We start from the raw sequence: 25,733 nt of genomic DNA on the forward strand, positions 1-25,733 counted from the left end.
GCAACGTGTCCCGCCCAGCTCCATTTAAGTTTGGTAATGACGTATCCTCCGACTTATCCGACGGATAAGACTGTCAACCACAATGTAACAAGAAAAGTGTTGTAAACAGATAGCAATTCGCACATCGATAATTAGCCTGCGGTAACACAAGGAAGACTAATTATCGACAAGGCACTAAGTAACACGGATTAAGCATTTCTTGAGAAGTGCAACCGCATTGCGTGATGTTTGTTGTCAGTTCTATTGTTACTTACAATTCACAATGTATATTTTCGTTCATAATATTTTAACCTTTTAACCGCCATCAATTTTTGATCGAGCGTGCTCGTGTCGCCACCGACAGTAATTTTACCACGCAGAGTAAGGTTGGCATAGTTATGGGAGTTATAAATGTGCTGTAAAAACCAAATCAGATCTTTGTCTTATTTATCAGACTGGCGAAATGAGCTGGATATGTAATGTCTTATATATCAGACTCTGGCGGTTAAAGGGTTAATACGGTCATTTCTTATGAATTTATGTTCAATGTTTATATTTTCACGCGTAGCCAGATTAAGATTTAAGATAGCCACGGTAGCCTTCACATATTAGCTCCGCGTAGAGGACGATCCACAATGAAAAGGTTCATTAAATTTATTTTAAACGAAATTCAATCACGCTTTTCAATTTCAAATGCGTCGTCTCACCATAACTGGCCAAGTCAAGTCTACATTACATCCAACTTATGTCAAAGGAAAAAGGTTGAGAATCGTATAGATATTTTTAAATCACACCGGTGTGAAAACGGTTCCCATAGGAAGTTATGCGTCCGCGTTTCTCTACATGGGTGTGACTCAACCACTTTTCCACCAAGAATAACAGTCGTAACAGGCATTGGAAATATCATTCAACTGTCAACCTTATTCTCGTGTAATAAGTTCCAAATTTAAACTGGTTTCCCAATGGATGTTATGTGAGCTGTGGCAGACCATTGCTGGGCGCTGGTGAGTCGAGTTTTTTTTTAATAGAACTTAACACTATGATATCAAACAAGCGTACGGCGGGTCTGATAGTAAGTGGAAACAGCAGTCTATTCCAGTATTGGCTAAGTGGCATATGTTCAAAGTGCGTGGGGGGGAAGCAAAGAAGCGACATGACGAGAAATGTGAATTTTCGTGGGCCCAAAATTGACATATTTGACCAATAACAGAACCTCGCTCATACGGACGGGGAAAAATCCGGCTGGCAAAATTTTACTCTAAGAGTAAGTCTTATTATTTGAAAGTCCACGCATTTTTACGGAAGGATCGAGAATAATTCCATTAATTATAGCATATTACAGTGATTAACATAATCACGCAAAAAACCGTATCGATTATTTCTCAATACGCGTGATGCAGTCACGTTACTTGATGTGTTGCAACAAGAACAATAGACGCGGTCATTTTAGTTTGCACTTGCAGTTAGCCAGGTTAGCTTACGAAACTTAAGATTCTGTATTTAAGTCTCGTAAGTCCTTGTCCTTGCTGCTCAGTCCTTGGTAAAGGGCCAGTAGGTATCGTGTGTAGCTGGCTAAACATATATCGGTGAATTTAAATACCACACGGAATAATTTCGAAAAATCCTCACATATTTGTATGGGGATTTAAAAAATTCCATTTCCAAAATGAAGGTTTCCTTTATTTCTTGAAATTATTGAGAACATTTCCAAATTTTTGGGAACTTGATGATTGATGACATGATTCCCTTTGTTTATGCTCGACTCGGGCCGGCAGCACTTGCTTTCCGATATGCGCCTAGATCTTTGCGATAACATCGTTTTTCCGTGAGTAAATGCTAATAATAAGCGTAGGAGTTAGGTACCTACCTGAAGTTTTAGCCATATTTTTTATTTAACTTATTTTAGTGATTGACTCAGGTATAGAATTGCCGAAACAGATTTAAAAAAACCAAAACTTTATTAAGATCCTAATAGTATAAAAATACTTGCACCATTCTTGGATTTATATTCAAATTAAAATCTTTAAGTAAGTAAACTAATCTTTTGTAATCCAAAAGGCCTATTATTCCATAGGTGAATTCTTGGACAAATAGTTTGACAGTTTATTATTTCTATTGTTTAATTGCATTGTTATTGTCGTATTTTTCTTTTTATTAATGTACCTACTTATGTTTGTAATCTAATTAGACATTCATCTTGTACCTACACTAACTTTTATTTACCTGATTTTAACACTCACAATATATGACTAGGTAGGTAATACAAATAAATGAATATAAATATGTTGTATTAGTATTGGAGCGCCGTTCTTAACAGTGTATGCGCCGACCACCATAAGGTACCTTTACCTGTGGAACTTCACATATGTATTAACTCTAAACTCATGACTCTAAAGTCAAATAACATTTACTGTATTTAATGTAATTTCTATATAAGTACTTATATCAGAAGCTTCTTTATGACCATGAAAAGTTTCTGACTCCTCTGTTGAAGACACACAAAGATGCCTAATGCCTAAGGATACAGAAGAGCTACCTAGCTGGTAGCTTTCCTCGCACAAAATATCCAAACAAACCAGTGAGGTTTGCTGTATAAATGAATGCTGCCAGGACCTTCAGTATCATCAGTTTCAGTTTAGTTGTTAGATTTAATTAATAATATTTCTTTAACTTAATAAAATCAGTTTCAAAGCTCAGTCCATATTAAACATAAAATCTAAATGTAAAGTATTCAATTTAATGGTATGAACGGATAAACCGCAGATTGACTAGAATAGCGAGGTAAGTTATGACACTATCTGATAACATTCACATATTTTAATAAAAAAAACATTGCTATTCAGATTAGGTTACGAAATAAAATAAAAACTGAAAAACCAGAGGTCACTTACCAGTAACGCTGTAGTATCTCCGTCAATTTATTCCACTTATACACACAACAGAATAAAGTATATGAGATATAAAACAATACACAAATAGACGCGTTAAAATTTTAAATAGCTTTTATCAAAGGCTTTGTTATTGTTTTTATCAATGACGTATAAAAGAGTGGACTCGGCATATTGTTCTATACATGCAATCAGTTATACAAATACCAAGCATTTCGATGCAGAATAAGTAAACATTATGTTGTCACTTTCTAACCAATATATTTTCTCTTATGTGGAAAAGGATAACAATACTTCAGTGCGTTCTCTATGGCAACATTTTTCATTTGATGGTCACGTGACATGCCTACTGTGGCCGGTCCGCCATATTCAGTTCACGTTTTCCATGGTACATGAAGCGTCAAAGTGTTCTGTTATTAAAATAAAATATTGGATATTTGGAAATTTTGCGAATATTTCTGTTTAATAATGTGGTGTAGTGGTTAAGGACAAGAAAGGACATAATGCCTAAGTGCAGTTTTGTTGGATGTGGCTCAAGAAAAAAGGAAAACCGGAAAAGTTTGTCGTTGCACCGGTATGTTTACATTTTAACTGAAATATTTGTTATTTCATAGATGACTGCCTTCTTATGGTGTGTATTTAGTTAATAACTAGCCAATAAATACTATTTGCGATATACTGGAATAAATTAAGGATTTATTTTCGATATTTTCGTACTATAGAAATTAGTACATTTGACAGCTAGTGATGTGCTTTTATATCGAATTTAAGAAAAGTTTGGGGAAGAATCTTAACATGTATTTGAAAGATTTTGTATGTACATTTATATTTTCAATTAATTAGCAAAAATTGGACCAATCTCATTTTACGACGGACGATATCCCTTCGCGCCTACATTTTTCAAATTTGCCGCCTTTTTCTACTGAAAAGATCTGGTTGACCAAGTATATATGTATGTATATACTTAAAACCTGTATCCTGAAAGCGGTTGTACTGAGGGAAAGTAAGTAATCATATATTATATAATATTTTTGTTTTTTCAGGTTACCGAAATCTGAACTGAATGTACGAGAAAAAAATGGTTAGAAACCATTGGAACAGAAAATATAAGGCAAAACACAAACTCTTGCTGATGAAAAGTGTAAGTAATTCAAACTTACCTTCATGTACGTTTCCAATATTATAGAAAAAACAAACGGAAAAAGAATCTTTCTGGAACTACCTGAACAAAGTTGTATTATTCCGAATCAGAAATGAATAAAGAATATTTTTGTGTATGAATGTTGTTTTATTCTACATAGGAAGAATAATCTTCTTATGTTATATTTAACTAATAACGGTACCCTAGTTCACAATACCGCTAATTATAAATGGTCAAGCAGATCTTGTCAGTAAAAAAAGGCGACAAATTTCAAAAATGTAGGCGCGAAGGGATATCGTCCCATAGAAAATTTGAATTTTGCGCCTTTTTCTACCGACAAGACTTGCCTGACCATCTATGCATTTATATTAATAATTAAATTGCAACTTTGTGATATCTGCACTATCGTCTTAATTAATCGTAATTAGTACGATTATGAACTAGAGTAGGTATCGATAATGCAAACGGCCGTCATAAAGACTCATAAGCCAACAAATAGCGTTCTCTCAATTATATGTTATCTTAAGTTACAGGCCAACATCAACATTTTTTCTGCTTTGCGTTAAGGTGGACTGGTAGAGAATATCATAAGACGTATAAACTCCGCCTTTTGTACACTATGTTTTTCTTGTCTTTAAGTGGATCTAATAGGTTTATGTGTTTAAAATGATGACAACTTAGTTTATCGATATCCTTGTCAAATATCAACTTGTCTTCCCAGCACTACAGACCGCCATGTTCAGTTCTCGGCAATATGGCGTCGGCCACACTTTTTTTGTAGGTATGTCGCTTCCATATGATTCTTTTTTCATTGGTTTTTATTCAGCACATTTTCTTGAGCTTGACAGTTGTGTGACATTGACGTTTACATTGAGGAACGTTCATAAATGGTAAATCTGGTATTGGCACGTAAGGCGCCGATCGATAGAATAAGCGAAACGATATACGACAATTTCAAGTATGCATAATATTGTATCGGCAACCATTAGATATAATGTTAGATCATACGTCTGTAACATTTCAAACTAAAAAACTATACTATACTCTTTGCATTTTAATTGCTGTCACTAAACACAGTCGGAACGTTTGGAACGTGTCGCTATTTTAAACGTCAAAACAAAAAGATTGTAACAGATTTCAAAAATGTTTCAAAAGTATTTTAATTTACCTATATTAAAAAACACTGTCGATAATGACGAATTGTAATTTAGTACCTACTTTTATTCGATTTCTATGACCGCCAGTTCATGATCTTACCTACTTCTCCGAATGTGTGGTACCTACCTAAAATATATTGGTACCTACCTACGTACTATCATGTACTATGTAGGTACAGTGTTCTTATTCTTATTAGGTAGGTACCCATATACAATTAACAAAAAATTAAAAGGACCTCCATTTTACCTAAATAGCGAATCATTTAAGGTAGGTAAGTAAGATACCTAATGTATCTGGTTCTAGTTAAATGTATTTTCTTTCTTTTCTAAAAAGAGTTGACAACGCGCATGTGTTACCATTCAAGTTAGACTTCGGCCACAAGGCGTGAATTCTACACAGTCCGCGTAAGGCAAAGGCACGGCGCAGCGTAGGCGCACTGCCCCATGCCTCAAGCGGCATTGCCTGCGCCGCGCCTGCTCCTCGCCTTCACCACGCCTTCTCTGTATAATTTGCGCCTTAGGTACCTACGTATTTTCTATCGAAAACTTGTGTGATAGGTAGTATAAAATTGTAAGTAATCAACTACCTACGAAATTCCGAGTTCTGTGATAAAATCATGAAATGCTATTTTTCTTTTTCAGGTTTACGATTCCAACTTTCCAAGACATTGAAGCGATGATGCGACGGTAGCATTTTGTAAAACACTCAAAATGCTGGACGTATCAGACACAGTAAGTACTTAATCAAACGGCATTGGCTATTAGTGGCACATATGTACCTATACTTATTTGTTTCACTGAAAAATAGGTAAGTACTCCTTATATATCTACAATCCATCTACTTTTTAATCCCTAACCAAACTCATTTCAATACCGTCCTCAGATCATATTACGACGTGTCATTGTCATCTTGGCTAAGCTCCCTAGAATTGTAGGTACACTTAATCAAATGCCCTTAGGTAAGTGTATCTAGTTAGGTTAGGTTTCCTAAACCCACAACCCTCACAAGGTGTTATTTTCTTGCCAATAACGATGACTCACAAGTTGTCGATGACGCTTCATTTGGGGAGTACCCAAAGAAGATATCGATCTACTATTCTATTCCCGACATTCGGACTAGGCCTTGTTCGAGTTGTTCGCGACTTCATGAGTTGGATGTCAGCCAAGCTAGACTGTTTGTACATTTAATCAAATGATCTAAATAACATGTCTGTTTAACATCTAAACCACGTGAAACAAATAGCTTTATCAGTAGACGATTCTTAATGGATACAGTGGAAAGGCGCGAGACGCATGAGTGTGTTTTTGATTGACTGTGTCTAAAGTCGTTATGTCGAACGCGAGGAAGAAGATTAGTCGGCGACAATTGTTGTGCAAGGTTAGTGAACTAATTTTTGCGTGAAATAATAAAGCCCACTTTTGAGGGAAGTTAGGCCTTATTTCAATATTGTTCCTACAGCTTCAAGAAGGTAAGAAGCCTAAACTACCTACATATACATATAATGGCACTGTGGCAGGCGTGTCTCACTCCGCGATTTCGTCGCTTTGCTACAGGTAGCTAAAAGTACATCCGTTCGGCCCCAATTTTGGGGAAAGCCATAAGCCGCGCGTGGCGCTGCCGCCACCTAGCGGCCATATCTGTGCTGATCGTAACAGACGCGTTTTGTTAGAGAGTGAGTCTTCTGTACTTAGTACTATTATTTATTCTGTGACTGTGGACTGTAGACCTCGCGAGCATAACTTAAAACTGAATAAAGGTAAGGCTGCGCCAATTTCGATAAAAAAAAACGATTTAATCATCGAACCTGCTTACAAAATTTCACCAGTCTGTTGAGAATTGCGGCTTTTAGAAGAAAACATCCGGACATACGATAGCATTAATTCCCATGCTGAAATGGAGACCTTAGCTAACGCTCGATAAACTGATTTCGTGTGTTTGAAAACAACCAATAAAACCTTCATCCTCCTTTTGAAAACATTACTGTTTTGTATAAAATTCCATAATTTCTAGAAAGTCGTGATATTTCTAGCTCCTACATCCGTAATTAGTTTAAAAAATAAATTACCGCGGCACTGCACTTAGTTTTCTAATTAACATAATTAGGTACCTATGTATAATATTATGCAAGACATTTACTTTAAGGTGCCGGTGTGTGATCTTGTATAGCAAGTTTTTCTGCCGCAACCAATTTGAAATACAAAACAATACTACAAGTAACTGAACGAATCCAAAAATCCCTAACGGATTCCATGTGGGATGTTTCACATCACATGTTACAATACATACATCTAGATACCATGAATTAATTATTTATTTGGAGCATCGGTAACGACCATCATCACCACGGATTGATTAATCAGATTCTCGCATTTGAATCCGAGAGCCTACCCTCTTTTTTGAACAATAAGTAATCAATTTACCTTCATCAATTTCTGTAACAAGGCGACATATTATTTCCGTCATCTCCTTAATTCATCGCTACCTCAGTCTAAGTGGAGCGTTCGTACAGTAAACATTTCGCGAGGTTTTTTAAACGTTCACGTATGCATGGTATGTGTGAATAGTGATAACGTATTTACTCGGCTTCTATTAGGTACTTGGTGTCTAGTGTTATTGTGGTTTGGACGGAAGAGGAACTCTTACGGTCTAAAGAGGTTAGATAATTTGTATAATTATAATTAGCAGAGAACGCTACGTAATCTTGTAGCAATTTATTTAAGTTAGTATACGTAATACCTATACAAGCAGGATCGAGGATCGACGGCACGGTAAGAAACTTTGTTTATATTTAAATTTTAATTATTAGCTCTAGGTACACAACGGGAATCTGCGTAGCATTTTAATGGTAGCGAATTTAAAATTATAGGTATTGGTTTTCAAATTCTAATAAACTCACAACTGAGGGAATAGGTACATATTAAATATTTGTATTTGATCTTTTAAAGTAGTGACACTTCCATGTAGATACCTATATGTATAAAAATTATATACTCTTGTCAATCATTTCAACTGAAATTGGCATACTGATTCCTTTAACTAAAACAGGGCGGTACTGCGGTAACCAGTAAGCGATGTGCAAAATTATGTACGTTATTAGATACGTTACCGACAAATACATTCATTTCGGAAGGAGTCGCTAAGTGCTACATTTTCCATGAATCCTTATCCTTAGGTACCTTGACTTTTTTTTTTAATAAATGAAATGCTCAGGGTAATTTATTTTTCACCTCAGCAGCTCGAACAAGGGTACTTTGCTACTTAAAAACAGTGAGCAAAATCGCATTTTGCTCACTGAGTGAGACAAAATGAGCAAAATGCGATTTTGCTCACTGTTTTTAAGTAGCAAAGTACCCTTGTTCGAGCTGCTGAGGTGAAAACTTAATTGTTGGTATATCTTAAGAAAACATGAGTGAATAGGTAAGTGATGAAGAAGGAATACATTTTTCGGGTTCTCTAATATGTTCTCACTGCTGAGGCGAAAAGTTTTGTGAACTACACGAGATCAAAGTTATTTACATCTCGTGCGCTTTTGAGTCTCTTACTACGCTCAAGATTCTAAATTAGATTCACTCGCTACGCTTGTGAATCTAGTATAGAATCTTTCGCTTGCACGGGACTCAAAATAAGCACTCGAAGAAATATCAAACTTTGATCTCTTGTTGTACAAATAACTATTTCAATTTTAAGGATCATTGCGTTGCTTTTTCCTCTCCACACACTTCGCATTAATCCTACAGAGGTATTTTAATACTTATGTTAGAAATTGCAGGAAGTAGGAAATATTTTCCAGTGCATTCCATACTTTCCTTTGTATTAATAATTATCGATCGTTTCAATGCCTACTCATTTTCGCTGCTTTCTGCGGGTCTTATCGTAGGAATTGTACCGTGTTTAATACCTAGCAGTGCTTGTAAATACTAGTATGTTTATTTAAAATCGTAAAACGTAATAGTTATTACCTGGAAAATGTTTAAACACAAACAACGGTTTGAACAAATAGGTAGTAAGTAAATAAGTAGATACATAAAATAAATATAGGTACCTACCGTATAACTTGTCATAAACACAAATATATTTAAGTGAACGATCTAGTAGACTGAAATTGATTAAGTATATCCGTTTACATTTTTTTTTTCTTAAATTTTATTTCTTAACCTTTTGAACGCCACATACGGCAATTGACGTCAACGCAAAATCGTGACAACGACGCCAAAGACGGCATTTGCCGTCGATCGTTTTTTGATGAAAATCTACTGAAAAACACCCCACTTTTAGGTTGGCATTATTTACTCACAAAACTAAATTTTACCCCCGCGGCGTCAGTGGCAAGGGAAATGGATGCGCCGTTTGGCGTTCAAAAGGTTAAAAAATACTTCTGGTATTTTCCTAGAATAAGTAAGTAGACGATAGATAACAAAAAACACTTCTATGAAATCAATTACTACACTTATCATAATCATTTGGAGTCTAATTGCCAATGGGTATTTTTAACCACGTAACTATATCGTAAGACTCTGTATAATAGACCTGCAGAATGAATATTAACACTATTTTTTAACCCCGAAAATTCACTATATACACCTCGATTTATACTTAGTTAATTTATCACATCGGTGGCTCGTGTACAGTCGCCATCATATATATCGGAGCGGCCAAGGTGCTCAAAAATATCTGAACACGAACCCTAACGCCTTGACAATAGAGGCATGTTCAGATATTTCTGAGCACCGTGGCCGCTTCGATATATCTGATGGCGACTGTACGTTCTGTAACTGATATAAAGGTATTACGAGCTTCACATATCTTGCTTAATTCAGAATCCTTATACGACGAGTAAGAGTCTCACTGCACTAACTAGAAAAAAAAATTAAGATCCTACGAGGGGTATTCAAAATATTCTCGGTATGAGAATGAAAACAAACAAGTACGAAAAGTTTGATATTTTTATTTTTCAATATACTCCCCCCCTATGTTCATACACTTAAAAGATCGATCAATTATTTTTTTTAATCCCTCGTAAAAATATTTTTTATCTTTCGTGTAAAAATGCTCCTCCACTGCCGCCTTCAATGCTTCATCGTCAGAAAATTTATTTCCACGCAGATCCTTTTTAAGATTGGGGAGCAAAAAGAAGTCGCTGAGGGCTAAGTCCGGACTATACGGTGGGTGAGTAACAGTTTTAAACCCACATTCAACAATAGCTGCCTTGGCAATATGAGCAGTATGGACGGGGGCGTTGTCATGCAGAAGCAGAATACCTTTGGTTAACTTTCCTCGCCTCTTTTCTTTAATTACATCCTTTAATTGACGTAGAATGTTAGCGTAGTACTGTCCTGTGATATTTACACCTTTTTCTTTATAATCGATTAGTAATACTCCTTCACAATCCCAAAATATCGTGGCCATGACCTTGCCAGCTGAAGGGATGACCTTGAACTTCTTGGGATGAGCTGAACCCTTAATGTGCCACTGCATGGACTCTTGTTTACCCTCTGGGTCATAATGATGAACCCAGGTTTCATCTCCAGTAACTATTCTTTGCAGCACCTCATCAGGATTTTCACCGCACAGGTCAATAAAATCGGAACAACAAGCTACACGCATGTCTTTTTGAAGCCGAGTCAGCATTCGCGGAACCCATCTTGCACTTACTTTTGACATATTAAGATGGTCATGTATAATATCACTAGCTGTTGCCCGCGACTTCGTACGCGTGGATTTGTATATTGGTGGTTATAAATTCTACTTTAGCTTAGAACATTATGCAGCAAAAGATAACAGTAGGGACGGTTAATCATTTGATAATTATTATACAACGCATGAGATTTGTCTTTCACAACCTGGCTACGAAATTTCAAGCCCCTAACTGAATAAAATTGTTCTCAATATAATCTCTCTCCACCCCCAGAAGATTTTCAAGTCCACTATTTAATAAAACCTACTACCTAACTACCTATTTACGAAGTTTGAAGTTCATAGCTTTAAACAAAATTTGAACCCTCTACCAACTCTCAACGGTCAGACTGTACCAAAGGGGGGCCGTTTCTGGGACTTAGAATTTTGTTTTGAGAAAATGAAAAAAACATAGGGGGTTTCAAAACACTTAGAATAATTTACAAGATTTTGATGAAATAATCACTTTTTTCTTAATAAACTTTTCTCTAAAATTAAAAATGGCCGAGTTAGACGTGACCAAAGATTGATGTTTTTAAAGGGAGCTGGGACTTGTAAAATTTTATTATTATAAAATAGTCGGTTCTGGCGCTTCGCCGGCCGCTGCCGCGGCACGCTCGCTTCGCTCGCTCGGCTCGCGCGCTGTAAGGTCGCAGTTCTACCTAACACTCCTCCTCGCTTCGCTCGTCGTCGTACCTACACCGACCTGCCTTAAAAGCTGTAATGTAAAACGCTCTATCTCCTCCATTTTCAATTTTAGAAAAAAGTTTTGCAAGTAAAAGTTGCTTATTTTGACGTGTTCTATACGTTACAATAATTTAAAATATATGTCATAATGACACCACTCTCGATGAAAATTTTCCAAATCCCAGCTCCCTTTAAAGACATCAATCTTTGGAGGCGTCTAACTCGGCCATTTTTTGTTTTAGAGAAAAGTTTTTCCAATGAAAGATGCTTATTTTGACGTGGTCTACACATTACAATCATTTAAAAATAGTGTCATAATGACACCACTTTGTCAAAAAAAAATTTAAGTCCCAGCCCCCCCTTTGCTACAGTCCAACCCTCTCAACCCCTGTTTAAACTTTTAGGGGATGAATTTTTAAAAAAGCTGAAATTACTTTTCTTGTATTGTAATAATAGTCATAGTCATAGTCATAGTCATTTATTCATAATATTTTAAATATTACATGTCAATTTATTTAGGTATTAGGTTTCGTTGTTATATAATATTCAAATTAATTAATTAATCAGCTTAATTAAGATATCAAGATAGGTACAATTACAATGTCAGTTATTCAATGAAATTATAAAAAATATGCCTTTATACAACGATTCAAGTCCCGCACTCAAATAAATATTTGGGTTCCATACAAATTTTCGACCCCCTTTTCACCACCTTGGGGGATGAGTTATCAAAGACTCTGAAATTAGTTTTCTTTTCTCTTAATAAATTACCTTTATAAATTTAATTTAGTTTAAATCCCGCACTCTCAAAAATATTTGATCTCCATACAAACTTTAAACCCCTTTTTCACCTCCTCGAGGGATGAATTTTTAAAAACGCTGAATAGGTTTTCTTGTTTTTTAATAAAATACCTTTTTTTCGAAGTTTCAAGTTCCTAGCTAAAATTTGAACCCTATACAAACTTTCAACCCCTTTTGGACCCTTATAGGGGATGAATTTTTAAAAACGCTGCAATTACTTTTCTCGTATTCTAATAATATGTCATTATACAAAGATTCAAGTCCTGCACTTACAAAAAATTTTGACCTCTATACAAGTTTTCAACCCCTTTTTCACCACTTTAAATGTTGAATTTTGAAAAACGCTGTCATTAGTTTTCTTCTCTTTTAATGAAATAACTTTTTACAAAGTTACAAATTCGTAGCTTAAAATAAAATTTAAACCCTATACAATCTTTCAACCCCTTTTTAACCCTTTTAAGGGATGAATTTTAAAAACGCTGAAATTACTTTTTTGAGTTCTAATAATATGGCTTTATACAAAGATTCAAGTCCCGCACTCTAAAAAATATTTGATCTCCGTACAAACTTTCAACCCCTTTTTCACCACCTTGGAGATGAATTTTAAAAAACGCTGAAATTAGTTTTATTGTTTTTTAATTTAATAGCTTTTTGCGAAGTTTCAAGGTCCTAGCTTAAAATAAAATTTGCACCCCAAGACAAAGTTCATCCCCTTTTTTACCCCCTTATGGGTTGAATTTCCTAAAACGTCGCAATTCCTTTTTTTTGCAATCGGCTATTATGCCTTTCTAAAAAGTTTCAAAGCATTTGTAATGGATTCAATCTTTCATTTCAAGCCCTTTTTAACCCTGTTAGGGGATCAATTTTTAAAAACGCTGAAATTACTTTTCCTGTCTTATAATAATATACCCATATACAAAGTTTAAAGTCCCACACTCACAAAAATATTTGATCTCCATACAAACTTACAACCCCTTTTTCACCACCTTGGGGGATGAATTTTCGAAAACGCTGAAATTAGTTTTCTTATTTTTTAATATAATACATTTTTACAAAGTTTCAAATTCCTAGCTTGAAATAAATCTTGAACCCCATACAACCTTTCATCCCCTTTTTAACCCTTTTAAGGGATGAATTTTTAAAAACGCTGAAATTACTTTTCTTGAATTCTAATAATATGGCTTTATACAAAGACTCAAGTCCCGAACTCTCAAAAATATTTTATCTCCGTACAAACTTTCAACCCCTTTTTCACCACCTCGGGGGATGAATTTTTAAAAACTCTGAAATTAGTTTTCTAGTTTTTTAATTTAATACCTTTTTGCAAAGTTTCAAGGTCCTAGCTTAAAATAAAATTTGCACCCCAAGACAAAGTTTCATCTCCTTTTTTACCCCCTTAGGGGTTGAATTTCCTAAAACGTCGCAATGACTTTTTTTTATAATCGGCTATTATGCCTTTCTAAGAAGTTTCAAAGCATTTGTAATTGATTCAAACTTTCAACCCCTTTTTAACCCTGTTAGGGGATGAATTTTCAAAAACGCTGAAATTACTTTTCCTGTCTTATAATAATATACCCATATACAAAGTTTCAAGTCCCACACTCACAAAAATATTTGATCTCCATACAAACTTTCAACCCCTTTTTCACCACCTTGGGGGATGAGTTTTCGAAAACGCTGAAATTAGTTTTCTTGTTTTTTAATATAATACATTTTTACAGAGTTTCAAATTCCTAGCTTAAAATAAAACTTGAACCCCATACAACATTTCATCCCCTTTTTAACCCCCTTAGGGGTTGAATTTTTCAAAATCGCTTCTTATCTCTTGTACACTTTATAAATGCAACCTAGTGTGCAAATTTCAACTTTCTAGCTTTTGTAGTTTCGGCTCTGCGTTGATGAATCAGTCAGTCAGTCAGTCAGTCAGTCAGTCAGTCAGTCAGGACACTTGCATTTATATATATAGATGTACGGTACCAATAGAGAGATTGGTTACTTGTGCTATAGATTTTACCTTCACTCGACCATCTTCCAATATAAGTTTTTCCACTTTATCAATATTTTCTTGTGAAGTAGCTACTACAGGCCGGCCAGGTCTAGGGTCATCTTCAATACTCTCCCTTCCGCGTTTAAACTCGCTTGACCACTTTTGAATGGTAGATAAAGAAGGAGCAGACTCACGGTAAACACAATCCATTTCCTCTTTTATGGTTTTTTGATTTTTACCCTGTTTTGTCAAGAATTTTATCACGCATCGATGTTCTAATTTAGTTAACATTGTCAATTCGCACATGATGTTCATGTTTGTTCAGCAATTGCAGAAAAACAAAAGACCATCTCGGTTCGAATTATACTTTTTTTTAATGTCAATGAATAAACCTTAGCGGCCAGTAACGAAAGAAATTTTAGAAGAGGTCGTAAGATATCAATACCGAGAATATTTTGAACGCCCCTCGTAGTTAGGATAACAGTTATAGGAAGACTGAATTAAACATGTGAAGCGTTTACTAAATAACAATTTCTTAAACGTCTGGCTTTGCCAACGAATTGAAATCCTTCTTAATTTTAAATTGAGATAAAAATTATTAGAACAATGTTATAATTACGATTTATTTTACTGCCTGCTAGGGTTCGCTCAGTTACGAGTTTCGTGTAATATTACCTAAGTCCATATATATAATTACATAACATAAATTAATTTTGTTTGTTTGTCTTTGCGTCTAATAAGATAATTATTATTGTGAACAATCGTCCTATTACGCAATTATGACATAAAAATGTCACCAGTCTTCCGTAAGTTGCCATTGTTATTGTTAATTTACTTATCTACTTACTTAGTCATTGAATTCCTTCCACATGCTGTAAATTTAAAATTTTGAATGAATATTAATATCTAATCCGTATATTAAGTACCTACCTACGTATGTAAGTAGGTATAACAATTATGATCTGTAAATGAAAATTAAGTTAAATCTTTAATATTTAATAAAAGTTAAAGATCAATTTTATAATTAATTATAATTTATCAATAAATGTTATATGAAACACACATTGCTGACACAACATCTGTATACCATCAATACAATATATCCTTAAAAGGGGGGTTTCAACACTTTCAACACACTAAACTGTACTATAAATGCGAGCTAGTAACGTGTCCCTTTAACAAGTAGGTACCTAAGTACGATTAACATTTGACTGTTATCACCTATTTTTTTCTTGTAAATCCGAATGAATAATGAAGTGAAGTAATCATAATAAAATTTATTTTTATTATTGAAGGAAAACATACAACAATACGTGGACACTTCAACACATCTTCAACGATCTATTGTTCCAAGATTTGTGGTTTCTTGTTCTTATATTAAGCTATACCTAAGTGCCTCTTAACCTTTGTGGTTATCTAGAACTATGAAGTTATTATTAATAGGTACTTTTTTTTCTCTAAGAACTTGACGTTCGATGGGTTCGATATATTTTTACTTCTTTTCGTTTTTTTTTATGATATAGGAGGCAAACGAGCAGATGGATCACCTAATGGTAAGCGATTACACCACCAACCCCAGAACGGTTGTTAGTGCGTTGCCGGCCTTTAAGATGGGAGTAGGGCTCTTTTCGTGACTGTCATGAGTCTTGGGCTTACGAGTATTACATCCATACGGACACGGCCAACGGATCCGACGTCGGATCCGAGCAAAGGCCGTTTTCCGTTTCACGAAATATTTGTAAGAACATCGTTAACAATATTTGTCAATGACAACACACATGAAAAAAAATTCCTGAATTTGAACAAACGTTCATCATATTTTTTGCTCCTTATCCTCAGGAATGCGTGGTTAAAATCTGTCTGCTTACTCGAGCGTCTCAAGCCTATTATTAGAGTATTAGATTAGTGTGGATTTAATCATTAGATCCACACTTGCCTGACCTGTCAACGGGCCCGGCATCGGGCTTGAACAAGAGTCGTTTTCCGTTTCACCAAATATCAGCATATCGTTAACAATATTTGAAATGTAAAAAAAATATCAAACAATGAACATTTTTGGCAATTAGAGAAAATATTTATTTGTACAACAAGAGATCAAAGTTTGATATTTCTTCGAGTGCTTATTTTGAGTCCCGTGCAAGCGAAAGATTCTATACTAGAATCTAATTTAGAATCTTGAGCGTAGTAAGGGACTCAAAAGCGCACGAGATGTAAATCCTTATCCTCAGGAATGCGTGGTTAAAATCTGTCTGCTTACTTGAGCGTCTCAAGCCTATTATTAGAGTATTAGATTAGTGTGGATTTAATCATTAGATCCACACTTACCTGACCTGTCAACGGGCCCGGCATCGGGCTTGAACAAGAGTCGTTTTCCGTTTCACCAAATATCAGCATATCGTTAACAATATTTGAAATGTAAAAAAAATATCAAACAATGAACATTTTTGGTAATTAGAGAAAATATTTATTTGTACAACAAGAGATCGAAGTTTGATATTTCTTCGAGTGCTTATTTTGAGTCCCGTGCAAGCGAAAGATTCTATACTAGAATCTAATTTAGAATCTTGAGCGTAGTAAGGGACTCAAAAGCGCACGAGATGTAAATAACTTTGATCTCGTGTAGTTCACAAAACTTTTCACCTCAGCAGTGAGAACATATTAGAGAACCCGAAAAATGTATTCCTTCTTCATCACTTACCTCTATTCACTCACGTTTTCTTAAGATATACCAACAATTAAGTTTTCACCTCAGCAGCTCGAACAAGGGTACTTTGCTACTTAAAAACAGTGAGCAAAATCGCATTCTGCGGGCTTAGCACGGGCGTATCATATTGCACGTGGTATGATACGTTGTCTTCTAACGTTATTGGTAAATTTGTCATATCGCTGAGCATGGCCCCGAGCTACGATAAGCCTACCACGTCGATATTGAATAAAGTTATCGACTATCATACGATAGTGACCACGACTGTCTATGCGTAGAGCTTATGAAAAATCTATTCAATGGCTGCCCTTATTCATATGTCGGACGTGTGTCGGACATAGTTTGAACATGAATAGTCAATTTTATTACTACACTTCCAAATTGAAAAGTGTTTAAATGAGTGACAGCTTTATACAAATTGACCTACATTATAACATGCACGGATAATCGTGTTTGACAATTGAGTCAATTGACAATAATTTGACATTGACAAGCATCGCGTACGCGCGTGATCAGTGAAAATATCAGAATACAAACCAAGTTGAAGAAAAATACTGATTTGCTGTGAAATCTAAAGAAAATGCCACGCATAATGTAAGTTTCTCTAAAAACCAATAATTTATTTACAGAAAAAGTTATAATTCGTTTGATCATAACTGATTTTGTCATGAATATGTTTTTCAGTCGATTCTTTGACGCAGAAGAAAATGCTAGCAAAATATATAACTCAGCATCCCCTGTTCGCCTACAGGGAGTACAGGGAGGACCATGAGCCTCTCGGAAGCCAGAGATAAGTGCAGTGCTGCATACAAGTTCTATGAGAGCACGATCCGTACAGATCAGTGGCATCAGTGGCAGCAGGCATGGAAGTCGGTAAGTACTATGCTAATAATTAATACAGATCAACCTCATCTCAAACTAAGCAAAGTTTGTAGTATGGACACAAGAAACATCCATAACTTAGCATTACTTAAAACATTCAGTGCCAGCGCGAGCTACGCGCTACGAGTGTAGCCGATAACACGGGAAAAACCGTATGTAGCAAAAAGCGCCTACGAACAGTGAACTCCCCTAGTGAGTCGCTGGCAGTTAATGTGTTAATGTTTGTTGTTTATCTTGTTGATATTAGCCCAAATCCAGTTTCTAACTACCGTTGCAGGTAGGGTCATCAAGTCATCACTGAATACAATTTAGCTGTTAAATGTGTCAATTATCTATAAATTCTATTTTTATTGTCAGACTTGTCGTTAATTGAGCTGCAAAGTTAGAAAAATCAATGTGGCAGCAACCCAGGCTCCGCTAGCAGTGAGCGGTAACTCAACCAATTACCGGGAGAACTGGCTTGTCTAAAATGGATCCAGAAGAATCAAGGATTGGAGATGTAAGTACACCTTTCTTAAACTAAAATCATGAAGAGTTTATTGTGCCATTTAAAACTATTGACACTGATCTTCTACTATGACTATGTTCTACTAAGTGACAAAAGTTTGTTAAAAACTGTTCTATGACTACTATAATTGCATGAAGTTGTCATGGCAACAATGGATGTTGTAAAAGTTGATCCAACTGTAGATTAATTACCTAACTAGAAAGTTCTAGTTTGTTATACTTGTTTTTGGTAAACTAGAGTTAACAACATTGAAAGATACACTACTAAACTACCAATTGACATTTTTTTCACACTGCAGAAAAAGGTCATAATGATTGTAACAACAATTAAAAACTTTGGAACCCGTAGACCTCACTTTCAAAATTGTTTTTTTACCCTATCTGAATATTGTAGAAGCTGGTTTTGTATGTAAGAATTCAAGTGTATTGACAAAAGAAAAACACCACCACACTTTGTGCCATGAATCTAAGACATAAGGATAAAATATTATTAATATTTAATTTTTATGTACAGTCTAACTGCACAGGTAAAAAGGCATTCGACTGCAGTTTCCAAACCGGCTTTACCTGTGCAGTTGAACTGTACAGTGTACATGCTAAACTGCGCAGGCATAGCCTAGTGTGTATTGCCAGCAGTTTAATTGAAAGATTTAAGTAGGTACTCTTATTTTAAATGTTTTCATTTGCAATACCCTAAGTGGTTTGATTGTATACGTGACAATGGGAAGAATTATGATTTTAGCAGCCTATGTATGTAGGTATGTATGTATGTGTGTGGGTATGTTTGTGTCGTGTATTACCCTAGCATAAAAGCTTAACTACTGAGACAAATATTGTTGAATAAGATGTTCATTGGTATGTTTTTATGCCGCAGGTGGCATAGACTACACTTTAATACATAATAGGTACTCTTTAATAAAATAATAATAACAAAAATGCTTTAAATAACGGATTAATAGTTACTGGAACAAAATTTAATTTATTTTCAGTCGAAACGAAATCGGACCAATGAAACTATAAAATCCCCCTGACTTAAAAACGACAGCTTTCTAAAAATGACATTAATTTCTTATAATTTGCAAATGAACCTCTGTACTAGCCTGCGCCACTATAGAATCATGACCTCATCTAATCTATTTGTTTCTGTTTCAGTCATAACATATTGGAGGACACTCAAGTTATCGAGGACACGATAGAAATTAACTAAAATCTGCAGCCTCAATTATTTAATGACTTATTTAGAAAAGGGATAGTCATAATATTTAGCTATAGAACGAGAGAGTGCGCCAAAAAAAAGTTCTGACTTTCTGCCTGGAACACACTTCTCAGCAGGCACGTCCATGCATTTCGAAGTCAATAGTAAAAGTGTTTATTTGTTAAGCATATGTAGGTGAAACTATTACAGTGGTATTTAAAAGGTTTTTTCTAACAAACCTTTAAGTTGCAATGTATGTATCAAGTACATATTACAAGATAAATTAGACCCCACGTCTCTTTATTCGATTGAGCTAAAACTTAATATACATTATTTAAGTTGGGTGATAACTGATAACGCAATATTATGGTACCACCGAATATCTGATGATGGACGCAGGATGTGGGCAAAGAAACTCTTTGATATATATAAAGCAACCTAATTTGTGTTTGGGTTTCTTAGAAATTGTTTTTATGAGTAGGTATTAATTGCCTGTTAAGGCCCCAGTACACAATGCGCCATTCTGGGGGACGCATTTATGCGTTAGAGGGAGCAAGTGATATTGCTATCTCATTCTACCGCATGGCTGCGTCCCTTGGTTTGGCCGGCGATGGCCCATTGTGTACAGGGGCCTTTATAGTCGGCAATAAAAACTTTTATCAAAAATATCATTTTTATTTGACAAGATATGTACTTACCACCTTATTCATAAAACTTTACGGATCTGATTTAGTTAAATAATTTTTTATCCCTTTCTTTCAAATACATAAGGGAGCCGGTCTACCTAGCTTTATTTGACGTTCATAAGCGCATTGTAATTATGCCTACTTGAATAAACTATCTTTTATCTTATCTTTATCTAAGTCAAAATGACAGATAAAGACAAACGATTCATAGCTAATTCAGGGCAGTAACACTTTTATGAATAATGCCACTAGGCTAAGCGTATTATGAGACGCAGGCGACGCAGTTCATGCAGCGCAGCACAGAGCAGATTTTGTAAAGTATGGAACGTCCTTACTCTGGAGTGTGCGTACCTAAAGGACGTTCTATACTTTACAAAAATCGCTCTGTGCTGCGCTGCGTGACCTACGTCGCCTGCGTCTCAGCATACGCTTAAGTTTCCGTCACACAGGCGCGTTTCCCGGGCGGGGCGTGAGCGTTTTATATGTAAAAGCGGCGCGCCCCGCTAACGCCCCGCCCGGAAAACGCGCCTGTGTGACGAAGCCTTTAGCCTTACGGCTTGGCCATGACATTGCTCGACTGGCTTCGGCTAAGGCGACAACCATAGGTTGTAGCGAGACACAGCGATCGGACCTTTCGTTCCCATCTAGCCTTCCCTGCCTTAGCCGGAGCCAGTCGCGCAATGTGGCCAACGCGTTAGTATTTTTATAGTTTACCCCGCGACATCATTAGTAGTTTGTTTCAGTTCTTATAAATTGAAATATATGTCATACACTAAAGATAAAGTGATCAAGTCCACCGGTGGCCAAGGCTGGAAACGAGGCAGGGTACGCGGCTAACGTCCCAAATTCTCTTATGTAAGTACATATATATGTTTTGACGACCGGTCTGGTCTAATGGGTAGTCACCCTGCCTGTGAAGCCGCGGTCCTGGTTCGAATCCCGGTAAGGGCATTAATTTGTGTGATGAGCACAGATATTTGTTCCCGAGTCATGGATGTTTTCTATGTATTTAAGTATTTGTATATTATACTAGCTGTAGCCCGCGACTTCGTACGCGTGGATATGTATATTGGTGGTTATATATTCTACATTAGCTTAGAACATTATGCAGCAAAAGATAGCAGTAGGGGCTGTTAATCATTTGTTAATTATTATAAATACACAACCTGGCTACGAAGTTTCAAGCCCCTAACTGAATAAAATTGTTCTCGATATAATCCCTCTCAACCCCCAGCATATTTTCATGTCCACTATTTAGTAAAACCTACTACCTAACAACCTATTTACGAAGTTTGAAGTTCCTAGCTTTTAATAAAATTTGAACTCTCTACCAACTTTCAACCCCTTTTTAAACCTTTTAGGGGATGAATTAAAAAAAATCTGAAATTACTTTTCATGTATTCTAATAATATGCCTTTATACAACGATTCAAGTCCCGCTCTCAAATAAATGTTTGACCTCCATACAAATTTTCAACTCCTATTTTACCAACTTGAGGGATGAATTTTCAAAAATGCCGAAATTACTTTTCTTGTATAATATGCCTTTATACAAAGATTCAAGTCCCGCACACAAAAATATGTTTGATATCCATACAAACTTTCAACCCCTATTTAACCCTTTTAAGGGTTGAATTTTTAAAAACGCTGAAATCACTTTTCTTGTATTCTTATAATATGCCCTTATACACAGATTCGAGCCCCGCACTCAAGAAAATATTTGATGTGCGTACAAACTTTCAACTCCTTCTTCACCACCTTGGGGGATGAATTTTCAAAAACGCTGAAATTACTTTTCTTGTATTCCAATAATATGCCTTTATGCAAAGATTCAAGTCCCGCACTCAAAAAATTTTTTGGTCTCCATACAAATTTTCAACCCCTATTTAACCCTTTTAAGGGATGAATTTTTAAAAACGCTGAAATTACTTTTCTTGTATTCTTATAATATGCCCTTATACAAAGATTCAAGTCCCGCACTCAAAAAAATATTTGATGTGCATACAGACTTTCAACCCCTTTTTCACCACCTTGGGGGATGAATTTTCAAAAACGCTGAAATAAGTTTTCTTTTCTTTTATTATAATACCTTTTTACGAAGTTTCAAGTTTCTAGCTTATAATAAAATTTGAACCCTAAGACAAACTTTCATCCCCTTTTTAACCCCCTTAGGGGTTGAATTTTTAATAATGTTTAATTAATGTCATTTTTTATTTTATGTTACGCGTTTATAAGAAGTTTCAAAGAATTTGTAATGGATTCCATCTTTCAACCCCTTTTTAAACCTGTTAGGGGATGAATTTTTAAAAACGCTGAAATACTTTTCTTGTATTTTAATTTAATATATTTTTGCAAAGTGTCAAGTTCCTAGCTTAAAATAAAATTTGAGCCCTATACGAACTTTCAACCCCTTTTTAACCCTGTTAGGGGATGAATTTTACAAAACGCTGAAATTACTTTTCCTGTCTTCTAATAATATCCCCAAATACAAAGATTCAAGTCCCGCGCTCGAAAAAAATGTTTGATATCCATACAAACTTTCAACCCCTTTTTCACCACCTTAGGGGATGAATTTTCAAAAACGCAAAAAAGATTGTTTTCTTGTATTTTAATTTAATACCTTTTTGCAAAGTTTCAAGTTCCTAGATTAAAATAAAATTTGCACCCCAAGACGAACTTTCTTCCCCTTTTTAACACCCTTAGGGATTGAATTTCCAAAAACGTTGCAATTACTTTTTTTTGTAATCGGCTATTATGCCTTTCTAAGAAGTTTCAAAGTATTTGTAATGGATTCAAACTTTCTACCCCTTTTTAACACTGTTAGGGGATGAATTTTCAAAAACGCTGAAATTACTTTTTCTGTCTTATAATAATATCCCTATATACAAAGTTTCAAGTCCCACACTCACAAAAATATTTGATATCCATACAAACTTTCAACCCCTTTTTCACCACCTTGGGGGATGAATTTTCAAAAACGCTGAAATTAGTTTTCTTGTATTTTAATTTAATACCTTTTTGCAAAGTTTCAAGTTCCTAGATTAAAATAAAATTTGCACTCAAAGACGAACTTTCATCCCCTTTTTAACCCCCTTAGGGGTGGAATTTCCAAAAACGTTGCAATTACTTTTTTTTTGTAATCGGCTATTATGCCTTTCTAAGAAGTTTCAAAGCATTTGTAATGGATTCAAACTTTCTACCCCTTTTTAACCGTGTTAGGGGATGAATTTTCAAAAACGCTGAAATTACTTTTTCTGTCTTATAATAATATCTCCATATACAAAGTTTCAAGTCCAACACTCACAAAAATATTTGATCTCCATACAAACTTTCAACCCCTTTTTCACCACCTTGGGGGATGAATTTTCAAAAACGCTGAAATTAGTTTTCTTGTTTTTTAATATAATACATTTTTACAAAGTTTCAAATTCCTAGCTTAAAATAAAACTTGTACCCCATACAACCTTTCATCCCCTTTTTAACCCCCTTAGGGGTTGAATTTTTCAAAATCGCTTCTTATCTCTTGTACACTTTATAAATGAAACCTAGTGTGCAAATTTCAACTTTCTAGCTTTTGTAGTTTCGGCTCTGCGTTGATGAATCAGTCAGTCAGTCAGTCAGTCAGTCAGTCAGTCAGGACACTTGCATTTATATATATAGATATATTAGTCTAAGAGCTAGCCACGGAAATAGGTACTTATGCAATTTATAGAGCAACGAAATCCCTCTAGTTAGTGGGCCATACTATCATTATTAATTAATCCAGCATGGCAGCAGTTCAGCGGTGGGTGTGTGAGTGGATGGGCAACAAAGGGGTTGTAAAATGATATCATAGCTAATTATATATTTAATTCAAATATAACAATGCCAGGCGTTTTATTTGGGGGAATAGTAGTGTCAGGTGATGAAAGTACACAAACCACTTGAGCGCCTGCAGGAAGACCATGAGCAAATTCCACCTGACTCACAATTGCTTCACGCATAGTTGTATATGTCTTCTACTTTTTCTTAACACATACCTAGGCGTAATCGAACAGAGTAGTACTATTATTTATTCTGTGACAGAGTACAAAAAGTACGATTGCGAAAAGTACGAGTGGATTATATACGTAAAGCAAAAACGCCTGGCATTGTTATATTTGAATTAAATACATAATTAGCTATAATATCACACCAAACACAGAGCTCTATAAATTGCACACCTTCAATTGATTTTACAACTCCGTTGTTGCCCAACCACTCTCACACCCACCGCTGAACTGCTGCCAGGCGACCGGATTAATTAATAATGATAGTATGGCACACTAACTAGAGGGATTACGTTGCTCTATAAATTGCATAAGTACCTATTTCCGTGGCTAACTCTCCGGTTATATCGTTGTCTGAGTACTCTGAGTGTGTCTGAGACCAAAACACTTTTTCCCTTTTCAGGTCATTACTATGTATACCTATACATTACGGCCCTCGCTCCGAGCCGTTCCTGGTGCAAAAGCTGCCCATAGTAATCCAGCGTTGAAAAGTTGCTAGCATCATGGGCACTTTCGCACCGGGGACGACAATTAATGATTTGTTTGTATACCATAATTTAATGTGAAAATAAACTTGGTTTATCTTTTTGGCAATAGTTGTGTTATTTACCCATTTATAATATTCTCTCCAGCAGCACAGAGCCGATATTGTTAAGAGCCCATCAACGTGCACACTAGCGCCACTGCTAAATAATCGTGATTATTTCAAATTAACGTCAGGTATTTAAAAAAGGGGGCCGCTACGTACTGTATTTTGTATTTGGGGCATTATCTATGAAAAGGGACCTTATTGTCGATGGCGCTTACATCGCGCGGCATTATATTTATATCGGAGCATCTTTAATAATGACGTAAGCGCCATCGACAATAAGGTCCCTTTTCATAGATTCCGTCACATTTAAGTACCTCTTGAATACATCAAACTAGTTTTTATGTTGCTGGATTCTTCAATCTATGCGTCCAAAGTTAAAACGGCCGTTTTTGTTTTAAGTTCATAGATCGGCGAATCCAGCAACATAAAACTAGTTTGATGTATTCAAAAGTTACTTTAATACTATGTAGATACAATACGTAGCGGCCCCCTTTAAAAAAATCTTTCGTTAAATTTAAATTATCACGATTATTTAGCAGTGGCGCTAGTGTGCATGTTGACGGGCTCTTAACTTACCTAGTAAACATAGAAGACTGACAACAGTGCCAACGCCGCGAGAATATTGACATTGTTGTTAATGGATTTAACATAGTTTTTTAAAATTTAACATTAATTATTAGAGTATTAAACTCTGTCTGACCGTAGTTATAGTTACTAAAGTAGGTAGACTTATAGCATAATAGAGCATTTAGGAATATTCTTATTTAACCTTTTGACCGCCACAGACTAACTAGATGCGTCTTTAAATAAGAACGTGCTTAAAATG

General features: G+C 35.5%; 1 protein-coding gene across 1 annotated transcript in view; it reads left to right on the forward strand.

Annotated features, from left to right (window-relative positions):
* Positions 1-6,362: 6,362 nt before the first annotated feature.
* LOC134657010 (calcium release-activated calcium channel protein 1-like) overlaps positions 6,363-25,733 on the forward strand; it is a 51,890-nt gene continuing 32,519 nt past the window's right edge. The window contains exon 1 of the mRNA XM_063512577.1: positions 6,363-6,543. Coding sequence (XP_063368647.1) covers positions 6,496-6,543 — 48 coding nt within the window. The 5' untranslated portion in view covers positions 6,363-6,495. The remainder of the gene's footprint in view (positions 6,544-25,733) is intronic.

The sequence above is a fragment of the Cydia amplana genome, chromosome 19, assembly GCF_948474715.1.
Source record: "Cydia amplana chromosome 19, ilCydAmpl1.1, whole genome shotgun sequence".
NCBI classification, from domain to species: domain Eukaryota; kingdom Metazoa; phylum Arthropoda; class Insecta; order Lepidoptera; family Tortricidae; genus Cydia; species Cydia amplana.